This window comes from Helicoverpa zea, chromosome 14 (assembly GCF_022581195.2).
Source record: "Helicoverpa zea isolate HzStark_Cry1AcR chromosome 14, ilHelZeax1.1, whole genome shotgun sequence".
NCBI lineage: Eukaryota > Metazoa > Arthropoda > Insecta > Lepidoptera > Noctuidae > Helicoverpa > Helicoverpa zea.
The window spans coordinates 9,771,218-9,796,650 of record NC_061465.1 but is presented as its reverse complement, the minus strand read 5'-3'; the positions used below and the strand labels follow the sequence as shown (position 1 = coordinate 9,796,650).

At 34.5% G+C, this 25,433-nt stretch overlaps 1 protein-coding gene across 1 annotated transcript in view; it reads right to left on the bottom strand.

Moving 5' to 3' along the window:
* The window catches only part of LOC124636308 (UDP-glucosyltransferase 2), a 62,575-nt gene that overhangs the window by 6,349 nt on the left and 30,793 nt on the right, over positions 1–25,433 (bottom strand). The window contains exon 3 of the mRNA XM_047172346.1: positions 754–893. Coding sequence (XP_047028302.1) covers positions 754–893 — 140 coding nt within the window. The remainder of the gene's footprint in view (positions 1–753; positions 894–25,433) is intronic.

Below are 25,433 nucleotides of genomic sequence, written 5' to 3'. Positions count from 1 at the left end.
CAAATGCTTATGTAACTCTGTATGTCACCATCTCGCCATCTCACATAGTCTATAGTTTGAGAAAGGCCGGAGGCTACTTTTTGTCCGGTTGAGGTATTTGGTTTCCCCGGGACGTGGTTGAAACCATGGGGAACAGCTAGCCGTATTTCCTACTATCCTATTAAAACGCCAACGTTTGTATGTAGATGGATGGATATGGATGGCTGTTCCCCTTTCTGATGATACTTGGCAGTACATAATACAAGCTGTTGATTTGCATCCGTGCCATATTCAAGGAGGTAATTATGCTAATGATTCTCGACCCAAATCAATTAAAAAATTGGTACGTAATTTTTTTTTTTTAATTTTTTTCGGAATTCCGTAAATGTCATCTAGCCTTATTTAATTTGGCGCGTATGTTACTGGCGTTAAAACCATGCTGCACCCTCACACAAACGCAAACACAAAGCATACGCAACGATCACTCATAAAATTGGATTACTTCGGAAATACCACGACATTACAATGACAAAAAAAGCAGTGCATATTAGTTATTTCCCATCTACTGTAATTCCAATCGATTATTTACGTATTGTATGTCCTCCTCCTGAACTATGGCACAAATGCAAATCAACACCTTGTATAGCTTATGTAGCAGAATAAAATATAGGCTACTTTACCCATCTACAGGAAGAAGTTCCCTTCAGGGTGCAAGTGGAGTTGTGGGGAACAGCTAGTAGATACACCTCGCATGACTACATTATAAAACTTTACCTCCTGATAAGTCCTCTCGCCAGCTCCCAGAAGGGCATCTTGTGTGACTTGGTGCCGCCCATGGTGACCATGAGGATGTCGCTGCAGTAGGCTGATGCCACCAGCAGCGGCAGGCACAGGAGCGGCCATCGCGACCTATGCTGAGAACAACAGGGTTTTGGTAAATACGATATTGATTTTAAATAAGTATCGGTATAATGTTTGACTTCAGTAGGTATCGGCTGTCGGTGTTACGATTTTAAATTAGATTAAGGTGCTGTTATTTTTCGAAATCCTTGTATAATTTGAATACATATTAGTGATAAATAAAATTCAATGATAACTAAACAATATACGTTACAGACATGATAAACCAAGTAGGTACATACTTATGTACTATCGAAACCTCTATCAGTAACATCGGTATATACGTAACGCCTTCGCGTACGTTAATAAGCAAGTAACAAGTTCATGATCGAATTAGTTTTTACAAGAAATCAATTACGTTACTACCGTAGCTAAGTACTACAAGTTGGACGTAGTTATGCAGAAACGTTCCAACCCACAAGTCACCCGAAATCGAGTTATTGTGATTGAACAGCCTAAAATTTAGCATATGGTTATCTAAACTCAATATAATTCAACAATAAAACCTCTAGTACCTTTACTAGTTAGAATAAAAAAGAATACAACTGAAACGCGTAAATGCTTATATCTCAAATTCAAGTTTAATTTGAGATATAAGCATTTACGCGTACAGTGGGTTGGAACGTTTCTGCATAACTACGTCCAGTTGTTCTAATGACAAAATTCCAGCAAAATTGTTCTCAAAAAAATATGCTCTAACAATTTTGGTGTCAAAAATGAGCACGCATTTTGTTGCTAAACCGAGTAGACCAGAAGAAAACATTAGTTTGTGGCACAGTGCCACACACCGGCGAAATCTTGCCATAACCCCGTCTACAGCAGAAGTAAGAAAACTTAATTTTCAATACATTTCCACAGCTTTCATCAAACTTAAACATGAAACACCGTATATAGTTGTAAGGCTTCAACGGCAGACGGAGTTGAATTGTCCCATACATTTGCCCGCAATTCCACTGGCAAATAGTTTTAACTTCTGGTGAAGTTCACATATGTAAGTTTTAATTAAGTTTGCTACATCAAGGATTTACTTTAATGTTGCATGCATTATTTCCTAGAATTTAGTGTTAGGTCTTACTTGTTTTAATACGTGAACTAGTCGAGAAATACGAATTTGTAAGTCTCTAATATTATAAATGTACAAACTAGGGAACTCTCCCGGGACGTGGATGAAACCAGGGAAAATTCTTAGATATATAGTGAAAAACTTAAAAGCAGACAATGTATTTAAAACAGTAGAAACCTCATAAACAGTGAGTAATCCCGAAAACTATGGTCTCTTAAACTGTTCATCAAAAATGCATTTTTAAGAAAGCCTAGTCAAATTTATTTACAATCAATTAGTAAGCAGAAAATATTTTATTCCGTAATAATTTTTCACGTATAAAAAGCTTTCTCCTACATCCGACCATTCTAATACAAGAATGGTTATAAATGGCTTCTAAGAATACATGCACGTCGTCGTGCCAACTTAACCTTTGTCTATTTTCATTCGATGCCTGCATACAATCGATATGTTATGGACCAAGTGATAAATTGGGCAGTATACATAATGCCCGGTCATTATGAATAATGCCCAATATGAGAGCGCAATTTGATAATAATTATTCAAATAATCAAATTGACCGGGCACTATACATATTGCCCGTGACATTTTGGGCAAAGTAATACAAACATATTTAATTTCATTTTTTTTTGTTTTTGCCATTTAACTTAAAATAAACTAAACATTAAACCACTTAAATAATCAGCCTCATGATTTGGATTAATAATGAAGGACTTCTGCCTTAAAAATCCACTAGTTTTTGCATTTAAAAGTTAAGGAAAGTCATATTAAAAATATAACATAAAATATAATTAAATTTAAAACCAAAAATTTACAACGTATCTTTGTTTTATACAAATGACTTATTATTATAAAACAAAATAAACTAAAGTTTAAGCGATTGGACTCATTATTTGGCATAATTAACTTTTATTATTTAGCTTCTCTAAATAAAAGTCACATAGAAAATATAATTAAAATAGGGTGCTATTTAAACAGGCTTCTTTTTAATATCATTAATCGCCCCCAAAAATGTATGTTGCCTTCTAAAATACTAAGTCAGCCACAATTAAATTTGTAGCATGCTAAACTAAAGTAAACTTCTGAAATACTATTAAATGACATCATAAAATATAAAATGACAATATTTTTTTTACTCAGTACGTTTAAAATATAACACATCCCATATCAATTAACAGAGCATGGAAGTAAGCATGCAACATGCAGCAAGCATGGCTTCTGTCACGGCTCCGGCGCTGCGGGGCTCCGGCGGTCCCATGCGAGCTTATCGTCGCAGATGGTTTTCACGCTCACCACCGCAGCTTCGGCTTGCTGGCCGGCTCAGCCGGCCAGCCTCAGCCGTGGCGGCGAGCGCTTCAACTATCTGCGCCTCAGCTCGCAGGCCGCCTCGCCCCTCCACGCCTACGCGGTTTTGAATTGCACTCTAGGGGTAGGGCAGACAAGACTACGTGGAGTCGGTTTTGCAGCGATTCGTTTTCGTCACTAAGTTTAGATTTTAATACAATGTTTTGAATCCAAATTAAATTCTACCATAAAAAAAAAGCAGCCAAGAATAATGAGATCAAGAAAAACGAGGCCGAGTTAGTAAATTAGATGACAATTGTCCGATTTGTGATGACAATTGTGAAGCAATTTCGAGTTTCATAAGTGGTGTAGATGTTGCGAGGGAAAACTTAAGACTCTTTAATGAGAAGTGTGGAAGTTACAAGTTTATGTGAAGGAGTAGTGCAGGAATGAAATCTACAACGCATATGTAACCCAAGAAGAATGTTTATATGAACATCTATATACATCTACTAAAATAAACTAATACTAATAGCTAACATGTAATAAGAAGGAAACATTTTTGTTTATTTGTAAAGACTCCCCAATTACTATACCAATTTGAAAAAATCTTTCACTGTAACATATTAGTAACATATACTATAATTTATCAGAAGAATTATATTTATAAGAAGTGTTCCCCCTTGAAGCGGTTGAAATCCGAGAAAACAGCTAGTATGATATAAACAACGCACTAAAAAAAAATCTAAGGATCGAGAAGGTACTAAGCCGTTGTAATGATTATAATAAATTACACAGGCCTTAGACCCAGACTGGGTACATAAAGGGTATCCTATCATGCTAACGACATCTAAATAGCATCTACTTGAGATTACTCAAATGAACCAAATAGCCGTTTAAGTACATGCAGGTCATGGCGGGTGACACTGTGTTACTTATGTATCTAAGGCATACAATTATAGAAAACCTTGTTTTAATACCACTTAGGTAAATAAGTAAGTAAAAAATATCTTACAATCCTGCAAGCTTATATAATGTCATAAATGTACCAACTCTTATTGCAGATTTTTCGTAGTAATTCCAAGTCACTAATGTGAAGCCATTCTCAAGAAAGTATTGAAATGGTCACAAATTCTTACTAAGCTAGAATCAGTTAGCTAAAATCAATAACACACGGCTTGCCCTGATTTGTTGATATTATGGCTTATATTCTTAGTAATCACTTTTAAACTCGCTTGGGGTGGTTAATGGCCTTATCTTTTATTTCTCGCTTATTGAAGGGAATTCAGAAACCTCAAAGGGGCTCCTTAAGAATGGAGCCTGAAAGGTTTCGATAGAGTTACCGCGGCCGTGGTTCGTAAAGAGAAATATGTATCTCCAGAAAGAACAAATATGTAATTTAGTCTATACAAGTCTGACACTCAGAGATCATATGATGACTTCCCAACTCAAAACAAAGGGGGCAGCTAAATAATAGTTCTTTTGGATGGCTGCCCTCTCATTGACAAGCTTACGCACATCTAGTTCAGATTACCTACTTGGGTATCAAGGATATGTCGTCATGTAGAACGCAGTGAAATGATCGCCAGATCTCATTACAACATCGAATAACTGTTTACATGTAATAGCAGTTTTTTTATATACGATTAGGACCTATAAAACATGCAATTGAATAAATAAAGATACCTACGTTTTTACGGTTATAATTTTTGGATATTATATTTACCCATCCACGTCTCGAGAAAAGTACTCAACGCACCAATCAAGCATATAACCAGTGGTATACCGTCTTCAAATTCATTGTAATGATTGTACCAAACTATACCAAATCGGTACACCCGTATGGACAAACAAACCAAGACACTTTTTCCTTTGTAACGTAGTGATAGTAAAAACCAATAAACAATTTAACTTCTATGATCAACAAAAATGCATAACTCGATAGTGCATAAGCACATACACAATGCAACAAAATCGACAAGAATTCACATAACATTTCGCAATCAAAAATGCATGAGCGTTCAGCGTAAAATCTGGAAGACGTTGCACACAACGGAGAGCGTTTGACACACAAACTGCCAGCGCTGATAAACACCAAGATAATATTGTTGCAGTTTTAAACATACAATGTATGGTAAATTAAGGAAATGAGGAATAAAACTTGCTACTTTTTTAATCTAATCTACTATAAAGTTGAAGAGGTATTTTGCTTGTTTGTGTAAACGCGCTTATTTCAACTACTATAGGTCCGATATAAAAAAATATTTCAGTATTAGTAGGCCAGTTATCGAGGCTATGAGCTTCATTTTATTCGGATGTAAGAAAGGGTGATAACGCTGGCGGAAGCTAGTAAAACATTCAAAAAAAACCTTAAGCCACCACAGACAGTTTCACAAACCCTTTTATACTGGCTGTACTTAAATTCTTTTATATTTTCACCAAATCTACATCCACGTCCACATATGAAAAAATCTAACAAAGACACACAGTTGTTATGGTATTATAATGTCACTGTATGGGACATTAACCATGGGAAAATAACGTCCAAATTCCACTGCAAATTGCCAAAATTAAGAAGTCGTTTGCACGCACACATTCAAACCGTCATCATATGTGGAGAAAGTATGATAATCATAGCAGAAATTAATTTGTCATATTTTTGGAGACGATTATTGCAATAACGTGAGATTCTGTTGCCATTTGCACTGAAAAAAGCACAAAGCCTAGTTTACTTCAAAGTTCGATTTGAGAAAACTAGACTAGAATTTGTTAGGTGATTTTACACTTGCATTTCTCTCTATAAAAAGAAGACCTATTTGCCAAATTCCAAGCTATTTTTAAAAGAAAACACCCAAATACTCATACACAATCTCACAAACATAAACCTCAAGATACACCGTATTATGCTCCTTAAACACTCGAAATCCTAGTAGACCAATTAGCACCAACGATTACTTTAGCACACTACTGAACCGAGCATAAACCACGCCAATCTCAAAAACCTGTTGGACCAAAAAGTACTTTAAATGACGCAACAGAAGGTTGATATTAGAAAGTAGGTAGAGTTCATGTGTACACTTCCTTAGCTGACATAACATTTGCCAAGTGGAAAGACCGCATACCTATGTGGGGGCACGTATTACCTTTATCAAGTTGTCCTACTATCAGGTAACACTCGGGAACTTTAAGTCTTATGAGGTTATGAGCAAACTTTTTATAACGCTTGTTTTTATTGAAGGGTGAAGAAATATGGTTTAAGTTGCAGCTACATTAAGTTTTGGTCACCTGGATAGTAGGTTTATGGTTCATCTTTATTTTTTTACTAACTGTTTCTCCCAGTTTCATGCATGTCCCGAAGGAGTAGTTACTTTGCGCACACAAACAGTAGCTATAGCCTTCCCTAGTTTATGGGCTGTCTTACACTGAAAGTCAGCTTTAAAACTGTCTGTATAGTTATGATGAAAACAAGGACTACATTAATTTTAGATCAAATGGTATGTAGATCTATAGAGAATTCACTATGTATGTACATCTGTCCGATCCTTCGTCAAATACAAGCTAATTACATTAATTCGCTAAACTAATTAATCAATGAATATTTAAAGCCTACAAAATCAATGACGTCACAAGCCAAGCAATTATATATTCATATATTATTGGCACATAACGTTTGCATAAGCAGCCACGCCTATTAATGTTAATAATATTTAAACAATTATTACTCGGGTCATTGAACTCTGAGCTATGGTAGAATTACTAACTAATGATATGTTTCTACTTAGTAGCAAATATTTGCAAACTTGGCGTGGTATGCAATTAATACGTTAAGTGTGAAATCAAGCAAGAATTTAAGCCTAAAATCGAAGCAAATCGTGGCTAAGTGGTTACGTTTCAACAACATTTAAATTTAATATCGTTTGGGAATGAGTAAAATAAATATAGAAATAGATATAAAATCTACTGAGAAGTTTTTGGTAGAAATGTACGAGATTTAAAGTGTATGCTTTTCATATTTGACAGTTTGACACTATGAATAGCTGAAAGTATACAATTTTCTTTATACAAAAAAAATATATATTTTAAATCAAACTACTACGTAAAAACGTTTTATATTTTAATGAGCTGCGGGTTTATCTACATTTTATTACTATATGTTTATCGCTAAACATCAAACAATTACGTATTCCTTTCCCAAACAATGCTTTCGCTATGGTGGTCTCCCTTACAAGCACTAACGATCTCCCATGCATTTATGGTGTTACACGTGACTATTGTAATGCTAATCAGTTTGTTTACAAACTTCGTGGTTCAACTCATAATGCTGACACAGAGCAGATAGTAAACAGAGTTATAAAATATGTCCTATGCAAGGGCGCGACAAAATTGGGCAGTCACCACCTTTGTGATTAAAAGTCATGCAATTTTACTACGTCCCCTTTATTGACCGTTTTCTACGATTTCAAACTCTATATTGTAAGCTATAAGGTATAAAGATGCCAAAACACTCTTCTCCATGAATGAAATGTCGTCACAGCACGTGAAGTTGACTTGATGACGCGGATGTCACACCATTTCGGCAGGCGTCACCACTCCATTTATTGACTAATCTGTGTTTTTGTGCACGAATCGTAGTAGTATTAATGAGCAATTTGTATACTTAATTGTTATGACTAATGCGTAGATCGGTCGGTGACATATTTACCTCCCCACTCAGAGTCATTTAATAATTACTTAAGCCATTCCTTAGTGAAGGATTTGTATGACATTCCGTCACTAAGGAGTGACTTAAGTAATCATTAAATGTCTCTGAGTGGGGAGGTAAGAGGTTAGATTTGAAGTCACGTGTTATGTATTAATAGGTACAGTTAATGTATTTCTTGTACTAAGTGACTGACTAGTTGATTGGAAAATTTTAAATTGGAAAGCAGAACTCTTTGATTTAAGTAATCACTTTTAACTTTGATCTTTGATGAAAATGGATAAATAATTTTCTTCAGCACAATAATTATATAATATGGAAAAATATTAGGAGACTTTAAGAAATAGGTTAAACAAAAAATAGTTTCCCAAGCCACAAGATAACAAGTCAGAGGTCAATTTTTACCCGTGTACCTGAATCCCTCTAGGATTAGATGAGGGGCAAACTAAAGGTTGTTTTCTATACTAAGATTAATGGCCACAGGGTCACCTTGTATTACAATGGTAGCAAACTGGTAACTTGGGAGTGATATACAGGGTGACCGGGGAACTGACGTGCAAAGGGAAAATTTAGATGCCTCTTAGTAAGGGCAACCACCCTGTATATTTTGCTTTTTTCATTGCAAGGAAGCTTGATTTTTTTTCGTGGCTTTGGACTGTCCTTTTGAATTTCTCCACCAACCCAGATAAAAAGAAGCCTGTAGCATTCTTTGATAAATAGGCAATCTAACACTCAAAAATTGTTTAAATCGGCCCAGTAGTTCAAGCAAATACTCTTCAGCTTCAATCATAAAACGAGGAATATTTTTAAACACAAGTACCTACATATCATTTAAAGTTCAAGCCATAAAAAACTATTCATATATTAAAAACGATAAAAAACTTTTATAATCAGACATACAGTTGGAAAACACATACAAAATAAATACATTTGATATGAAAACTTAAACTCCATTAAAAGCGTTGTGGTTCAACCATATAAACTTTTTTATTTTTATTGCATATATGGAAATTACTATTTTCATTTTTAATCTCAATGTACCTCGTGTTAATTTAAATAAGTCCGCTTGTCTTGACAATAAAATAAATTAAGTGTCGGTTTATTAACAAATTAATAAAAATAAAAAGGTAGTAAAAAGGTTTTTCCTCATGGTTATTTTTCGAAATAATGACCCGCTGTTGATGAAATTTCTAATTGCAACAAACATTTGGTACTGTACAACTTTTAATTCTTTAAGTTAACAAAATTACAAAAAAAAAATATTTACTCTACAGGCTTCGGAACTACTGAATATTTTTTTTTTTTCATATATTCATATTCATATCATTTATTGCGTTCCACAAGTTTTACATGGTGTTACAATATAAGCTTACAGCTACGTACATTTGTGGACCCTGTTAGGGCACAGCAACATTGGCATTTAATGCCAGTACATTAAAAAAAATACTTAAAACTAATTCTAAATTATTATGGCGGTAGTTTTAAACATTAGCTATAATGGGAATATTTAATTTATAATTAAATTAATATTTTTATTTATACTATTTCCGAGGAGTAGAATAGGCTATATTTTTTCCGGGTACGGATGAAGTTCTCCCCGGTACGCGAGTAAAACTGGTAAAACAGCCAGTATATACTATTCACGTAATGTTCTTCAATAAATAATAACATAAACGTATTGCCTAATAAGTAAAAGATTGAAGTCCAAACATGAAGTACAGTTCAAGTGAATAAACTTTGCATATCCAGCTTAAAACACGTAGTAAAAGTAATATTAACTTTTTTTATGTTTCTAATTTTTATATAACGGTCTATAAACGACTAGAAATACCTATTGCTAAACATATTTAGCATATTTAGCACATTGAAATACTTATTGTAGCAAGAGAGTAACAGCGTAAGTACCTATAAAATGTGAAAAAAAAAAATATGGAGCATAAAATTTATTTTAATATACTTTCAAAACTTACAGTAAAATTAATAAACATAACAAACACATTACATCCGCATACTTTTCATAGCTACATACATAAAGGGTTTTACATAGATAAACACAATGATATAAAAGTACTTTTAATATAAAATCAGTGTAAGTATGTTTCGGACACTAGCTACCGACTTTTATTGTTAGGTAGGTAATCTCCAAAAGCATGCTCTCGCTGTGGGTACAGTGTGCGGGAGTGTCAGACTCTTCTGACAAAAACCCATTTTGTTAATTCTTGAGCCCTACATAAAGGGCCAGGGCCGCGGTAACTCTTTCAAACCAACCTGCAGCCCCGGCTGGCGTTTGACTAGCTACTGATTTAAGTTACAGAATTATTTTTATTTTCTTTGTTTTCCTATAATATGTAAAATTATTTATTTATTTACCATTTCTCAAGGACTCATTCTATCAAGTTTCTGTCATACTATTTCTGAGTTCTGCGAAACAAACATCACGACGGGAAAAATACCAAATTTTTTGTTAAAATAAAAACATTTTATGTTTACAAAGTGCACCTTCCTGCTCTAGTTTAAAAGGTCGAGTGAATGCAACGAATGCAGTATGGTGAATTGGTGATATTTACAATCTGAAGCTCATACAATTAACTATCAAGGACAGTGGGTATGTTGCATAAATCCTGTGTATTGGGGTTTTTAATACAAATATAATTATGCTCTATGTGATTATACAGCAAAGATAATGATATGGAAGATGGATGAAATGAAATGATGTAACGAATACAGGTGGATTTATTTTTATCAGAAGGACAAAAGATGGTCTTGAAATGAGTAAATTAATTAATAAAGATTAAATAAGTATTTTCACATAGGCACATAATACATAACTTCCTGAAAAAACCCTACTAGCTGAGGAAACTTATATACGTTTCATGACAATGCTTATAACAGCCAGACACAGACTCTGCTGAGCAGTTTTTGAAAGCCAAAAATAAAAATGTCATAATCTGAAAACCTGCAGCTACATTACAAAAATTGCATCAACAACACATAAGTTGACACCTTGCAACTGGAACCATACACAACTCGACTTAACTGTGTCATCTCTCTCGGTCATCATACAAAGAAGTAGGACAGCATCATTTCGCCATGCCGTACATCAACTGTTTTAAAACCATGGCGCAAGGAAAGATGAGTGGAGGTGTCAGGCAGATAGGTCAGAAGCCTTCTTCTAAGTCAACTAGGTACGGACGGTGCGACCAGTGAACTAACGAGGCTTTTGGGTTATTTGACATATCTGGCGAAGATTTTTGCTGTACAAAAATTTTGTGGGTTCCAAACAAGGCGTGTAAGGGCGGAGACAGTAACTATCCTCGACCCCCAAACACCCACATTTTGGCAACGCTTTCTTTGGAGTTTTTGACTGAACCTTCTGAGAGGAGTGCCCATGGAGTTTCATGCTGGCTCTTCTCCATTAAAACTAACTTTTTGAACCGCGCAACTACTGTGATATTATATATTGTGAGTCTAGTACGATTCTGCAATTCGATTCGATTTGGAATAAAAACATTTGACTTTGATTCTCCTTTATGACATCTCCGCTCGTAATTTTATTCTCCATGTTCAAAACCGATATAATCTAGGCCTGTAGTCGAACAAAACGGTCGTTTCCTATATATTATATATCGATTGGATAACGAACCGGTCTCCTAGACTATCTTCCTCTGCAACTGTGTTGATATTACGTGAACGCTCTCTCGTACTAGTTTTGTAGTTACGTTCCATTTTGTTATTATTGTTTGGCTTTTTAAATGTTGCTATAGTAATGATTTATAGCATTCATTGGTAGGTTTATGAAAAGATGTTTTCACCAGTAGGTATTACTTGCCTAGTTTTCTAATAATCATAAAACAGATTAGAATGTGTATTAAGGTAGGTATAATTGGAAAATTAACATAGAAACTTGTGCCTAGTTCCTAGCATTGTTATTAAAAAGAATACAACATTTAACCGACTTCTCAAATTAGGATGTTTGATATACTCTGATAAAACATTAAATATAAAGTTAACAAAACTATTAACAACTTTATTGTAATTTGATTTAAATATTTTAATTGTTGTTAATTCGTTATTTTTACTCAATCCATTATGGCCACAATGCCTGAAATAAATTATTTTTATTTTATTTCATTTAAGTATTTATTTAATCAAGTTGTTTACACAAAACGCAAAAACTACCTATTTTTTTATATATTTATTTGCATTAATATGTCCTTATTAGTGCACTGTCGAGGACAAATTACCACTTACTCTTAAAATACCCAAGCAAAAGTTATGCGGATTTATCGCGAAAACACCGGCATATAAAAACACATAACAACAAGAGTTAAAATTTTATGTATTTCCATACTTATAGGCCTTTCATGTCACAAGGTCCCTTCAAGAGAAACTGGTTGACAGTTGAAAAACGGGTTATGAGCAATATTTAATGGGTGTTAATTAATAGGAAATGATTATTAAATACTTTCCGGTTATATGAAGTTCATGGACTATGGAAATTTTGTGTCAATTGTTTTTGTGTAATAAACAGTTTTTGCTTGTTTACTGAAGTGGGGGGAACTGAACTTACTTTTTTAAATTTATAAGGATCCGTTCTTATAAATTTAAAGAGTAAGTTCAAGAATCCGTTTGTTTGATTAATCGCACTAATCTCAGGACCCAGGTATAATTGATTAGAAACTTTAATCATTTAGGTCTGCACTTATTAAGGAAGACTATTAAAGTAGTTCCCTTGGGACACAAGATTGGTTACACAGGATTGGTTAACAAGAAGAGATTTCCCAAATATGTTTTTTTTGGCTGTTTTAAACTTACATAGTACTCCCCATCGTGCTTTATATTCATCTTTTCATCACTACGATTTCACAGAAATCATAATTCACTAGAATACTAAAATGCCAGTTTATTTAGGTGTGCCAAAAGAAAAAAAAGTCATTCCTCACTGCCTCGGTACATTGTGAAACGTAAAGTATGACTATTGCATTCCAAAGCGTATTCACGATTTGATGTGAAATAATCGTTTATTACCTACATTTCTATCATTTGAAGTTTCACTGTTGTTTATCTACTTCGTAAAGAATAAACAAACGAAACCTTTCGTAGCAGTCAGGTCAAAAATTAAGATGAAGTTTAGGGAGCCATATTCAGTACCAAATTGATTATTGGATACCATCTAGTACAGAGAAAATAAAAGCGAAATAGGGGATCAATAAAACCGTACTACTGGTATGATAAAAACCATAATAAAGTGTCACTTAGATGGTTCATTTATTTGAGAAAAGCTCCAGACTATTTCTCATCAAAAAAGGTCAAAATCTCCTTGAATAAAAATAAACATTTATGACAACGGTATAAGTAGGTAATTCTCGTGTCCACGTAATAATAGGCCAATCAACCAATACTTTCTAGCATTGAACATTGCACTATTCAAAATAATTTCGCTTTTAACATAAATCATTAAAACCCAGAAGTAAGTATGTATACCACATTACCGAAATTTCAATCACGCCTTGCAAAAGGGCCAGCAAATTTTAATGAAATGTTGAGCAATGTTAAATTAGAAGTGGTGTTGGTGAAATCGGTATTGGTCACGTAATATCACGTGGTAGACCCTTATGAACTAGATAGATAAAAACAAATGAAGTTTACCCATAAAAGAAGGAAGTTTTATAGTATCATTTTCTCAAATTTTTAATTGTTAAGTGAAAGAATTCCTCTAGGTATTCAGAATCAAAGCTTCTTCTTCATCAATATATCATATTTTATGCCAAGTTTAAGTCAAAGCATGCCAAATTACAATTTTCTTTTTAAACTATTAAATTACTATGTTTGCTTAATATAATAATGTTCCTAATTCGTGCGAAAGCTATGGCCATAAATATGTACTTAAATAAAAAGACAAACATCCAAATTGAGAGACCAATGGTTTCGTAAATCGACCGAAAACAGTATGCCACTTAACACTTAATATGAGAAATCAGAATAATGACCATATTTGTCACTCGAGTTTGCTTGACAATGGTAAAAACCAAATCAGAAAACGGCATAGTTCCGAGTAGATCTAAAAGCAGTTTTGTAAAAAATAAGTAAGTACTATGTTTCACTGAAAAAGATCAAACACCAAGTGAAGCACTAAAATAACAATACATTATAATTTTATGTCAAAAGGTTATGTTAGCAATCAAAGCTTAACAAGACAGACACCTCGCATAAATGATAATAACATTCAGACTATATAACATGCGCGCCAGACACTTATTAAAGAAATGTCGTAAATACAAGACTATCAATTCAATACTGAGTACTCACAGACTGACAACTTTTAGTCGGCAGACAATATTTTCGGGCTCTTAAATCAGCATGGAAATGAATCGCGCACATAAAAACGATCAGGTTTGGCCGGTACCAGACCGACTAGTTTCAATTATTTCACAAAATTCTTAAAAAATATTTTCAACCATGGACCCAAGGGGCATTGGGATGCCCGGGTAACTGGGTTGAGGGGGTCAGATAGGGCATTCGCTCCTTGTAAAGCACTGTTACATCCGGTTAGACTGGAAGCCGACCCCAACATACTTGGGAAAAAGGCTCGGAGGATGATGATGGGGCCAACTGGTGCCGACTATTTAGTCTACAGTGTGTGGATAAATCAGCCAGTATATAGTGGCCATAAAATTCTATCAATAAGGTTGCATTTGAATGATAGTTGCATTTCAATGCAAAATGTTTTCGATGTCTGTTAAAGTCAACTTTAAGAGTTAACTGTATATTTGTTTTCGTAATCTATCACTGACTGATTGATTGCTTGTTGTATTATTTAGCAATACTTTAAAAGGATTTATTGACCTATTGAATATGCATCCAATTTCATAATTAAAGACTTTCTTACAAGCCATGTGTATATAGATTGTCTATTGCTACATACATTTATACACAATAATAAACATGGTAAAGGACTCAATGCAATATTTTAGTTGGCTCTAAAAATACCGTGAGCTTGAATATTGAGTCAGGTATACACGGAGCTAAGTTTAACATGACTAGACGGTGCCGTCATTATTTGATTTAATATATTCTTACAAGCATTATTTTAATATTGTTCGTCTTAAAATATATTAATTAGCATTACCTAGACAATTTGCTTTATTCATGGTCAGTTTGGGTGTCCTACCAAAAATCAGTAGGTAATTAAAAAAATACGGAAAAATAAATCAAAATGAAAAAGTGGCAATAAGCGAAACAAACTTATTGTATGTACAATAAAATTCATAGAATCAATTCAAATAGAATTGCAAGAAAAACTGTTTATCCCAGCCAGTTTGAAAACTAAATCAACGAGCCTCTTTCGTATTCCTTCATCGAGTTACAAAGAAGTTATGGAATATTTTCGAAATGGCTTCGAAACTCATTAAACTAACGACGAAAAACTTGTATCTGATTTTCAAATAGATTTTCGGAAAATGATCGAATGTCTTCAGCGCTTTCCTGGTATTTCGTAATTTTTCTAGTTCTAGAAATTTCGATAAAAGGAAATACAATTGTAGGTCTTTCGAACTCGATGCCGGAAAACCACTAGTGTATTGAAATTAATTAGCTACTTTAATCCAAATTGATTTGCAGAAAATGCGCCTATTAGACTAACTTATAACGCAGAAAGAATTAAATTTAATTTCTACTTAATTACAATATCCTTGACAAAAGTCTTTGATTATTGCCATAGTTTCCACGGAAATGGCATGGAAGTGTCTCAAAAAACTGCTTAAAAATTCCAGCCATCAATAACTACAATATTTTTTTATCTATAACTTTCCCCTACTTATTCCTAACTTACATTCCTTTCAAAACAATAATTAGTATTATTATAACTAACTTTCACGATATTCAAATATACTTCTGCAGTAGCTGATTTCTGAGAGGAGCAAATTAATTTGCCGATAACTGTGTTACTTAGTAAAACTGGGTGAAATTCCTAGTAAATTCCGACTAGCAATACTAATAGTATAATTGCGTGTGTTACGTAACGATACTCGGTTACTAGGAACAGTTATTACGCACATGCGAAGACAATGTTTACCTTTCTTTTTCCTATTGGGTTGTGGTACAAGTTAGATGGTGAAGCGGTTTGACTGGTCGACCGTGACAGTGAATTTTATATAATTTAATCGTGTAAGTAACTACATATGTAAGTGGTGTAAAAGTTTCGGTTCTTTTAATGCAGACGCAAAGATTTTCTGGTACCTACTACAAATCAAGAAAAAATGCTCTATAAGTTTCTAGTGTTGGTTTTTTTTTTTTTAACTCCATTACATTTTTCTATGCATCTCCTAACCACTGTAAAAAAATACCTTTTTATCTGTAGTTATTTTTTTTTCATCCGCTAAAGTCTATAAATTGAAAATAAAATCTTTCGACGCGCTACTGCATCGGACTTTGTGCTATTATAAAAAATTCAATGATGGATGAACATCAAGTAGGAGAAAGTACATCCAAAACAGTATTTTTACCGTGTCGTTTTGATCTCATCCAATGCCCTACGCAGTAGTATAGCACTTTATAATGTTGTTTAAATAGATAAACGCTCCTGTTCATTAGTTTTATAACCTACCTGTTACTTAATTATAACAAAAAGCAAAAAAAAAACTATTTTTAGGTGCATCGGCCTAGAAGTCGGTGTCTAATGGATGTTACTAAGTTAATTTTGCCACCGACTTCTAGGCCGATGCACCTAAAAATAGTTTTTTTTTTGCTTTTTAATGTTTTGGGAAGTCGGTTTAATTTTTTTGTAAAAAAGTTTTTTATTTAAAGCTTTTCAGTGATACGAATAGTTGTCACTATCCATACAAGTGAGAAGTTCTCATCAATACAAAGAATATAAGTCCAAATACGAGGTATTTTACATATTCAGTTGTCGAGTTCCCTCGACTTACTTTCTCTGGTCTCCATCATCAGGTCAGCTCCAAACCTTCACTGTTGCAAAGGTCTTGTCAATACAAATAATTTAAGCCCAAACACGAGGTAATTTACATATTCAGTTGTCGAGTTCCCTCGACCCTCTTTGGTTTCCATCATCAGATCAGCTCCAAATATTCACAGTTGAATAGTGCTTTTAGGCGTACACCTGAGTGTCAAGTTTTTACCCTATGTATGCCTACAACTTTCGAAGGTTGCCCTCGATTTCTCAGGGTTTCCATCATCAGATCCTGACCTGATGACTATGGGACCAACTGGCAGCTATTCCGAGTCGAACAAAAAAAGAATCACGTAAATCGGTCCATAAACCTCGGAGTAATCGATGTACATACATAGAAAAAAAAAAAAAAAAAAACATACCGGCCGAATTGATAACCTCCTCCTTTTTGGGAAGTCGGTTAAAAATGAATGAGAGTACGCCAAGCTATGAAAAAAAAACCTTTTAATTTTATTTTTTACACTTTTTGTGTTTATCCAGAAGGGCTGGCTGGGCCATTGACAGTTCTTACTATTGAAATGACTGGCACCGCATGATAAGGGGAGCCAACTCCGCGTAACTCAAAGACACGAGGATAAAGATTTTTTTATCCAGAATGATTCACAGGGTCGTTAAACTGACTCATAAGTATAATACATATATGTAAGTCATACTAGTGAATTTCCTTTACCCGTGGTTAACAATGCAATGCGTACCTAGTAATTCATACGCTGAACATACTTCTTTTTACGCCGGGTATTTCCGATCCGCAAAGTTAGGCTTACTTACACATACCAGTTGAAGAAAAATAAGTATTTATGTATGGCATTGTAATTATACTTCATACATAAATCAAACGGGAAAAAATACATAATAACTCATTCATCGCTTTACAATTAATAAGTCAAATTATTTAATTATAAATTAATCAACAAACGACCAACTTACTTGAAAATCACTACCCTCTTCTGGCATAGACGGGAAAACAAAAAAAAATCTTTAACTTTGCCGTAGGCCAGATTTGAAAATGTCATTCTTTTACCAAAAGAAACCCATTAGGTCAGTAATCTGATATTTTATAAGACTTTACATCATATTTAGGATCCAAATCGTTTGTACAACATGAAACCATCGACAAATTACCAGCGTAGAAGCAAAAAAGTTCGCATTAACCTTTCAAATATTGTAAAGATCTTATTACTGATAGTGGGCTGTCCCTCTGTCCACTATGTCCATTTTGTATTGCAATTTCGGGTATACTAAAGTCCTGTAGGTACTCCTATAGGTAGTTTATATTGAATTGCGATAATCGCAAGTGTAGCAGATTGATGCGTAGAAATACCTCTGGTAAAAACTGAACTTGGGTATCCTGATTTGCATAACCTTACGTAGCCGTGTATAAAGGCCTAACTGTTGTACCTATGTATCGAATCATTTACGGATAGGTATTGTGGAGGTATGAGAGCAGAGAGTAAAGCTCATCATACCTCGCACTAAAGGGAGGATCCTCCGACCGGACAGGTGTTTTTGCCCGGCGGGCTACTGCCCGACAGTTGTTGTCGGGGTGATCTATGCGTATTAATGTACGCGCGAACACTGCATGTGCGATGCAGGATAGTTGTTTGAGAGTTGCGTCGGCGACTGTGTAGATGGCGGTGTTGACAGTTGTAGTACCGCTACAGTATTATCATAAAATACTTTTTCAACCGACTTCAAAAAAAGGAGGAGGTTCTCAATTCGGCTGTATTTTTTTTTTATGTTTGTTACTCGATTTCTCAAAGATGCCTGGACCGATTTCAAAAATTCTTTTTTTATTTGAAAGGGTATGCTTGTCATTTGGTCCCATCGTCATCAGATCAGGATCTGATAGTGGGAACCTTGAGAAATCGAGGGCATCTCTTGAAAATTGTAGGCTAGCATGGGGTAAAAACTTGACAATGAGGTGTACGTCTGATAACACTATGCAACAGTGAAGGTTTGGAGCTGACCTGATGATGGAGTCGAGAGAAGGTCGAGGGAACTTGACAACTGAATATGTAAACTACCTCGTGTTTGGGCTTATATTATTTGTATTGACGAGACCTTTGCAACTGTGAAGGTTTGGAGCTGACCTGATGATGGAGACCGGAGAAGGTCGAGGGAACTCGACAACTGAATATGTAAACTACCTCGTGTTTGGGCTTATATGATTCGTATTGATGAAAACGGATAGTGACAACTATGCTTGTCACTGAAAAGCCAAAAATAAAAAACTTAAAAAAAAATAAAACCGACTCTCAAAAACACTGAAAAGCATAAAAAAAACTATTCTTAGGTGCATCGCCCTAGAAGTCAGTGTCTAATGGATGTTCCTGAGTTTATACGCCACCGACATCTAGGCCGATGCACCTAAGAATAGTTTTTTATGCTTTTCAGTGTTTTTGAGAGTCGGTTTTTTTTTTTTTTTAAAGTTTTTCTAATAAATCTATCAGCGGTGGATTTTCCGTCATAGAGTAAGTTATAATAAATGGTATCAGTAGTTATAGCTTTCCATCAGCAAATAAGTTGCAATCTATGAATTAATCTCATCTTATATCCGTAATATTATAAAGCTAAAGTTTGTCTAGTTAAATGCGCTAATCTCAGGAACTCCTAGTCCGATTTAGATGTCACTGGCATTCTTCCTATCGAATAAAATAAACCCTAATGTCAGAGTATTTTGTTACTAAAATACATTTTATAAAGTGAATGTACTATATAATTTCATTCATCAAAATTACTAGGCCTATACGGAACGAAATTACATAAAATCTATTACATTCTACATATAAAAATTGTGCCCAGTCATCATGACCAACCAACTTTGAAATTGCTACTGTATATTGCATTTAATAATAATCTCTAACCGGTTCATAGATCAAAATATTGATATAATACCGAGATAAGGCAATATGATTTATTGCCAGCAATTTTTTAAATGTGTCTACTTTCTTCAGTACATAAGTAGGTAAAAGAAATTCCTACGTTGGCAATCGTATTTGGACACGCGAAATGGCAAGAGATTTTCGACGATAGAGCTAGAAAGCTGACATTTCTACTTTAACTATCTTATTTTGATTATAATGTAGTGACTGTAAATAGGACAGATGGTTTGGGGTTGTTCTCTGCTGATACCAGAAAGTCTTTAAGTGACTTGGCTGATGATGACGATTGACGATAAGCAGCAAGGATGCCCATTACGTAAGAAAATAACTCAGGTTTTTAATTTATTAACGAATACTAGTTTAATATTTCATTTTGATAAATCGCAAGTGTTAAAAAAAACCGGCCGAGTGCGAGTCGGACTCGCTCACGAAGAGTTCCGTACCACTATTTATAAAAAGGACAAAAAATCACGTTTGTTGTATGGGAGCCCTCGAAAATATTTATTATATTCTAGTTGTCAGTATTTGTTGTTAATGTACATCACCTGTGAAAATTTCAACTCTCACTACCACGGTTCAAGAGATACAGCCTGGTGACAGACGGATGGACGGACAGAGGAGCGAAAACAATAGGGTCCTGTTTTACCCTTTGGGTACGGAACCCTAAATATTTATAGAGAGAACTACTTACCTAAATAAATAAATAATGTCGGGACACCTTTTCACACACGGTCGGTTAGCCCCATGGTAAGTTATTAATTAACTTGTGTTATGGGTGCTAACACAACTGATAAACTACACATAACTAGACCAACGAGGCAGTGAACCTACAGGTTACGTCATTTTAGATTACGTGTTCTATTTTAAGATTCCTAAAATGTTACTAAAGTTCCTATTTTATTCAAATTGTTATGTATGTCGGACTTAAAGGACAATGAACAAGCAATGCAATTGAAGTTATGAAAAAAAACAAAGTTTTTTTGCCTCCTGACAATTTTGAGCTGTGAAAAATTTCACAACTACCAGATTTTATGAAATTAAACTCCAATGGGTCGACCCAAAATATTGTGGATTTATATTAAATATTTTATGGATACCCTATTATACCATACGGCCAGACGTGGATGACAAAATCGAGAAATGTGGTCAAATTAACATGAACACTTCATGAAACGCAACCATTTCATGAAATGCTCAAGCTTTTCACGAAGTGGCCAAATCTACGATATGGCTACGACATATATATATTTATAAATACATATTGTGACACCCAGACCACGGCCAACAAGCATACTCATCACACAAATGTCGACCGAACCGAGAATCGAACCCGGGACCTCAGGTTCGGCAGTCCGGTATGGTGCCTACTAACTATAGAGCATGTTTTCCAAAATAATTCGTTGCCTTTACCATGTTAACTACAGTGAACATAACAGTAACTTCTCAACAAATTGTAGCAGCTACAATATTTTAAATATTACATGAGGGGTGAGATTTATAAAGATGCCTTTTTTAAATAATAAAAGGTGACCTTTTTTCTCTTGAGCAGCTGGCTATATTTTAGTTCAATTGATGTTTCAATATAAATTATTCTGGCTTTGATTGTTTGTTTACATTCCGGAATAGAATTGGAACCGGAAAAGTCATGTGAAGTTTGCACGAGTAATTTTACCTAAAGTTAAGGGTAAGTGCGTTGAGGAGATCAGAATTGCAGTCGCTCCATATAAAATACTGGTCTCACTCAGGTGAATCCGATTAGACTGGAAGCCGACCCAACATATGTAGATTGGGAAAATGCTAGGCAGATGATGATCTGTACCGTGGTATAATCCACGTGAAAATCTATTCAGTAATTCAGTGTATTGATAGACTACTTTTGTGAACAATAACTCGACATATATTCTACCTTTATTTAAGCCCAGAAATAAAAATACCCTAATGTTCTACACTGGATAAACTGAAACAATAAACTGATATCGGTAATTTCCTAAGCGCGTGCGCTCCATATAAAAGTTAAACATAACTTGTTCGTCCTTTTTCTAAAGTTCTTGACGTTAGAACATAATATACTAGTTTTGAACTTACGTACTTTAACTCGAAGTGGGGTTAAGCGCAGTTTAAATTGCTTTAGTTCTGAAGCATGCACTTTTTACTAAGGATTGATGTACACTGAGTTCTGTGTAATGATTTTATTAGATACTAGCCGTTTTCCCGCGGTTTCACCCGCGTCCCGTGCCGGGGCCGGAGCTACTGCCCACACCGGGATAAAATATAGCCTATGTTATTCGCAGATAATATAGCTTTCTAATGGTGAAAGAATATTTAAAATCGGTCCAGTAGTTTTTGAGCTTATCCATTACAACCAAACAAACAAAGTTTTCCTCTTTATAATATTAGTACAGACAGAACTGTATCTTATCTCTTAAACCCATTTAAAAAAGGAGGTCCTAAGTTTGACCTGTATGTATACGTTTGATGCGGTTTCAACATACCTAATAGTTGTCAAACTTAGGAGAAGGCTTAAGGGATATTATACCTACTTTTTGAAGTTGGTTTTATATTTTCGAAAATGTTTTACGGTAGGTACAGAAAATAAACCTGACTTATATAAATTTTTAATGTGATTTATTTACTAAGAACATTCAACTTATATAAATAATATTAAAAGCACATATTTTCATAAACATAAAAAACAGATTTTAGGTTCTAAAAATTACGGTCAAGCTTGTTGTCCAGTGTGTGCTAAGGTTAAGTATTTCCTCTGATTTAGAATAGCAAAGTTCCTAGATGACCCGCATTTTTTTCTATCATTTTATTTGCGAGTTAACTCTCGGACAACTTAACTTGAACCGCATAGCCGGCCAAGTTTGAACTCGACAAGCGTTTTTGTCAAGAGCGTGCAACTGATCTGTATCGTAATTAATTTATGAAGAACCAGTTCTACTACGATTTAATTAGTAGAATTTTGCTTATTGCCTATATGTTTTTTTTTTAATTAAGTATTTAAATTCTATGGAGTGTGTTTCAAAGCACTAATCAGTAACTGCTGTTGTAATTTGAAAAAATCTTAACAGATTAAATATTTTTTCAAGACGCATAAAATAGAAACCAAAATGTGAACTAAAATTTGGTAATTTTTTGGATATTTTTTGTGACATTAATTACTTTTATGACATGTATTATTTTTATGACGCATTTATTTTAATTTATCTTTTAATTTTAATTACGGTAACGGTAATTAAGCAAAGTTTTGCTAAGCATTACTACACTACCAAACCAACCTACCTAGACTCTTAGACTCTTTAGTCTAGATTCAAATTTAGTAAAATAGAAAGTGCTAATAATGCCTTCGTAGTCCAGTGCTTAAGCAAAATTGTGGCCAATTAGAAGCCGTTTAATTGGTTCCTAGCCATGGTGAGTTAAAATTAACAATTACTTTCTATTGTCGATGATAGGGTAGTACAGTAGGAAGACTTGGCTAATGAACTGATATTATATCTTACAGGGGTGTCACACTCATATTAGTGTTAGAAGAGTATATGTGCCCGGGCTGCGGAATTGTGAGAACGAATTACCGCCGTGCACAAAAGGCTCCAGAAGGAATGCAATTGGGTTCTGGTCAGTGAAAGTCTGATATTCCCTTCCGCTACACCCACAGAGGAAGGAACCATTTGATAATTTTACACATACCATAATCAGGATCCAAGAACTTGCACCATAAAGAGCCTAAACCTTCTTCGATGTCGATCTCTATCTTTACAACATTCTTCAACATTACATTTCAAACTCATCGATTCAAAATCGGAGAAAATTTGACACTGAAGGATTCATAACGTACGGATGTAAATTATTATTTATTCCCGAAAATATCGCAGTACGTAAGTATTCAGTCACCATGTCACCTCAATTATTCTGATCCCATCAAACCCATAATAATAGGAGTCTCTTCTATGACATTACTATACTTCCACAAGGAAGCCACTTCATGGTGTAGTGTTAACCACGGGCAGCCTCGTGAAAGCTATTTAATTACACACAGCTGATTTGTGAGACGTGTCACTAACTGGGTAATTACCAATTATTGTAGACTAGCTGGTGCCCGCGACTTCGTCTGCGCAGGTTTAGTATTTCGAACAATATATTTACAAATTGTAGCCTATGTGTTATTCTGATGTATAAGCTATATTATTGTAAAGTTTCATTAAAATCCATTCAGTAGTTTTTGCGTGAAAGAGTAACAAACATCCATACATCCATACATACAAACTTTCGCGTTTATAATATTAGTAGGAAGTACCATGTATTTATGAGAGCGAAGACCTACAAGGATTGTACTTGGTCAACACCTCAATCGGCAGGGATCTATTTATTACAAGTAGTACAAATATATAATACTTCTACGTACGAGAAGACGCCTGTGCCCTGTAGTGGGTCAATAAAAATGCTGATAATGATGAGTACAGCAATAAAACTCCCGAAATTCTTAAAGTAATGTTTCTCTAGCAACACAGAAACCCATACACAGTAAAATCTGAGCTGATTCAAACTACCATGCGTGTACACTTAAGTGCAAAAAAAAAGTCACCCATGGTGCCCTCGCATTTCATATCTGAGTCACAATGATAATCGCGCCAAAACTACCCATTGTCACGTACCTTCACTGTAACAGTAAGAAGACATCGACCGTGACCGCACTTAATAGTGAGAGTAAAAAAATATATGAGGCAGTGTGCGCAAAACACTTTCGCCACCTCCCCACGCCACAACTTAATCCGAACTTTATCATGCTGTAATTAAAGATTAAAATTCCTCGCACCAAATCCACGCGGATATCCCACAACGATTATCCTAAATTACACCTTAAATATATTAGTGTTAGATCCATTTTCGTGAATCAGGATGTCCGTATTGTGTAACCGATCCAGTTGTCTGATCTCGACGATATTAAAAATTATGTTCATGTTATATCATGCAATGTTTTGCGATGGTCATCGATTGGTGTTATCATTGGATTTCTTTATTTATAACTTAATTCCTCTATTGGTTAGAAACATCGTGAATGGTGTAATACGCCTTGGAAATAGGAAATATACGTTTTTGTTGTAGTCGTAATAGAGAATTCAACTGTCTTTCAATTTGTTTTTTGTTTATTTATAGCCTCTTTGTAAATAAACATACATTACATAGCAACTATTACATACTTTATGATTGATAGATGTATCGATTTCGCGTGTTGCGTTTAACTTTAACCCAGTACCCTGGTTTTAAAGAAATTACCTACATAATAAAGTTGCATACATAACAGATGTCAATATGCCACATTTGCATAAATTATGTTCTACAAAAATCTGATTTTCGTTTTGCTTCTTCGTAAATAAAAAGTTTAATTTGTATTTTTTTCATTCCTAGGCTTTTGTGGAATTATACGATTAACGAAATTAATCCCTACTTAAAAACTCAGAAATCCCTAAGTAACTGGATCGTAAACTCTATAAGCTAGTCAGTAGAATAAAAAAGAAAATAGCAACAGAATTTGTGGCGAGCAAAATTAAAACCTTGGAAAACCTCTCATGAACTAGCTTGTAGTAGTAAGTAGAAGCTAGTAAAAAGGTTTCCTAATGTACTGAAACTAAACCAACAGTTTTAACAGCGTACTAA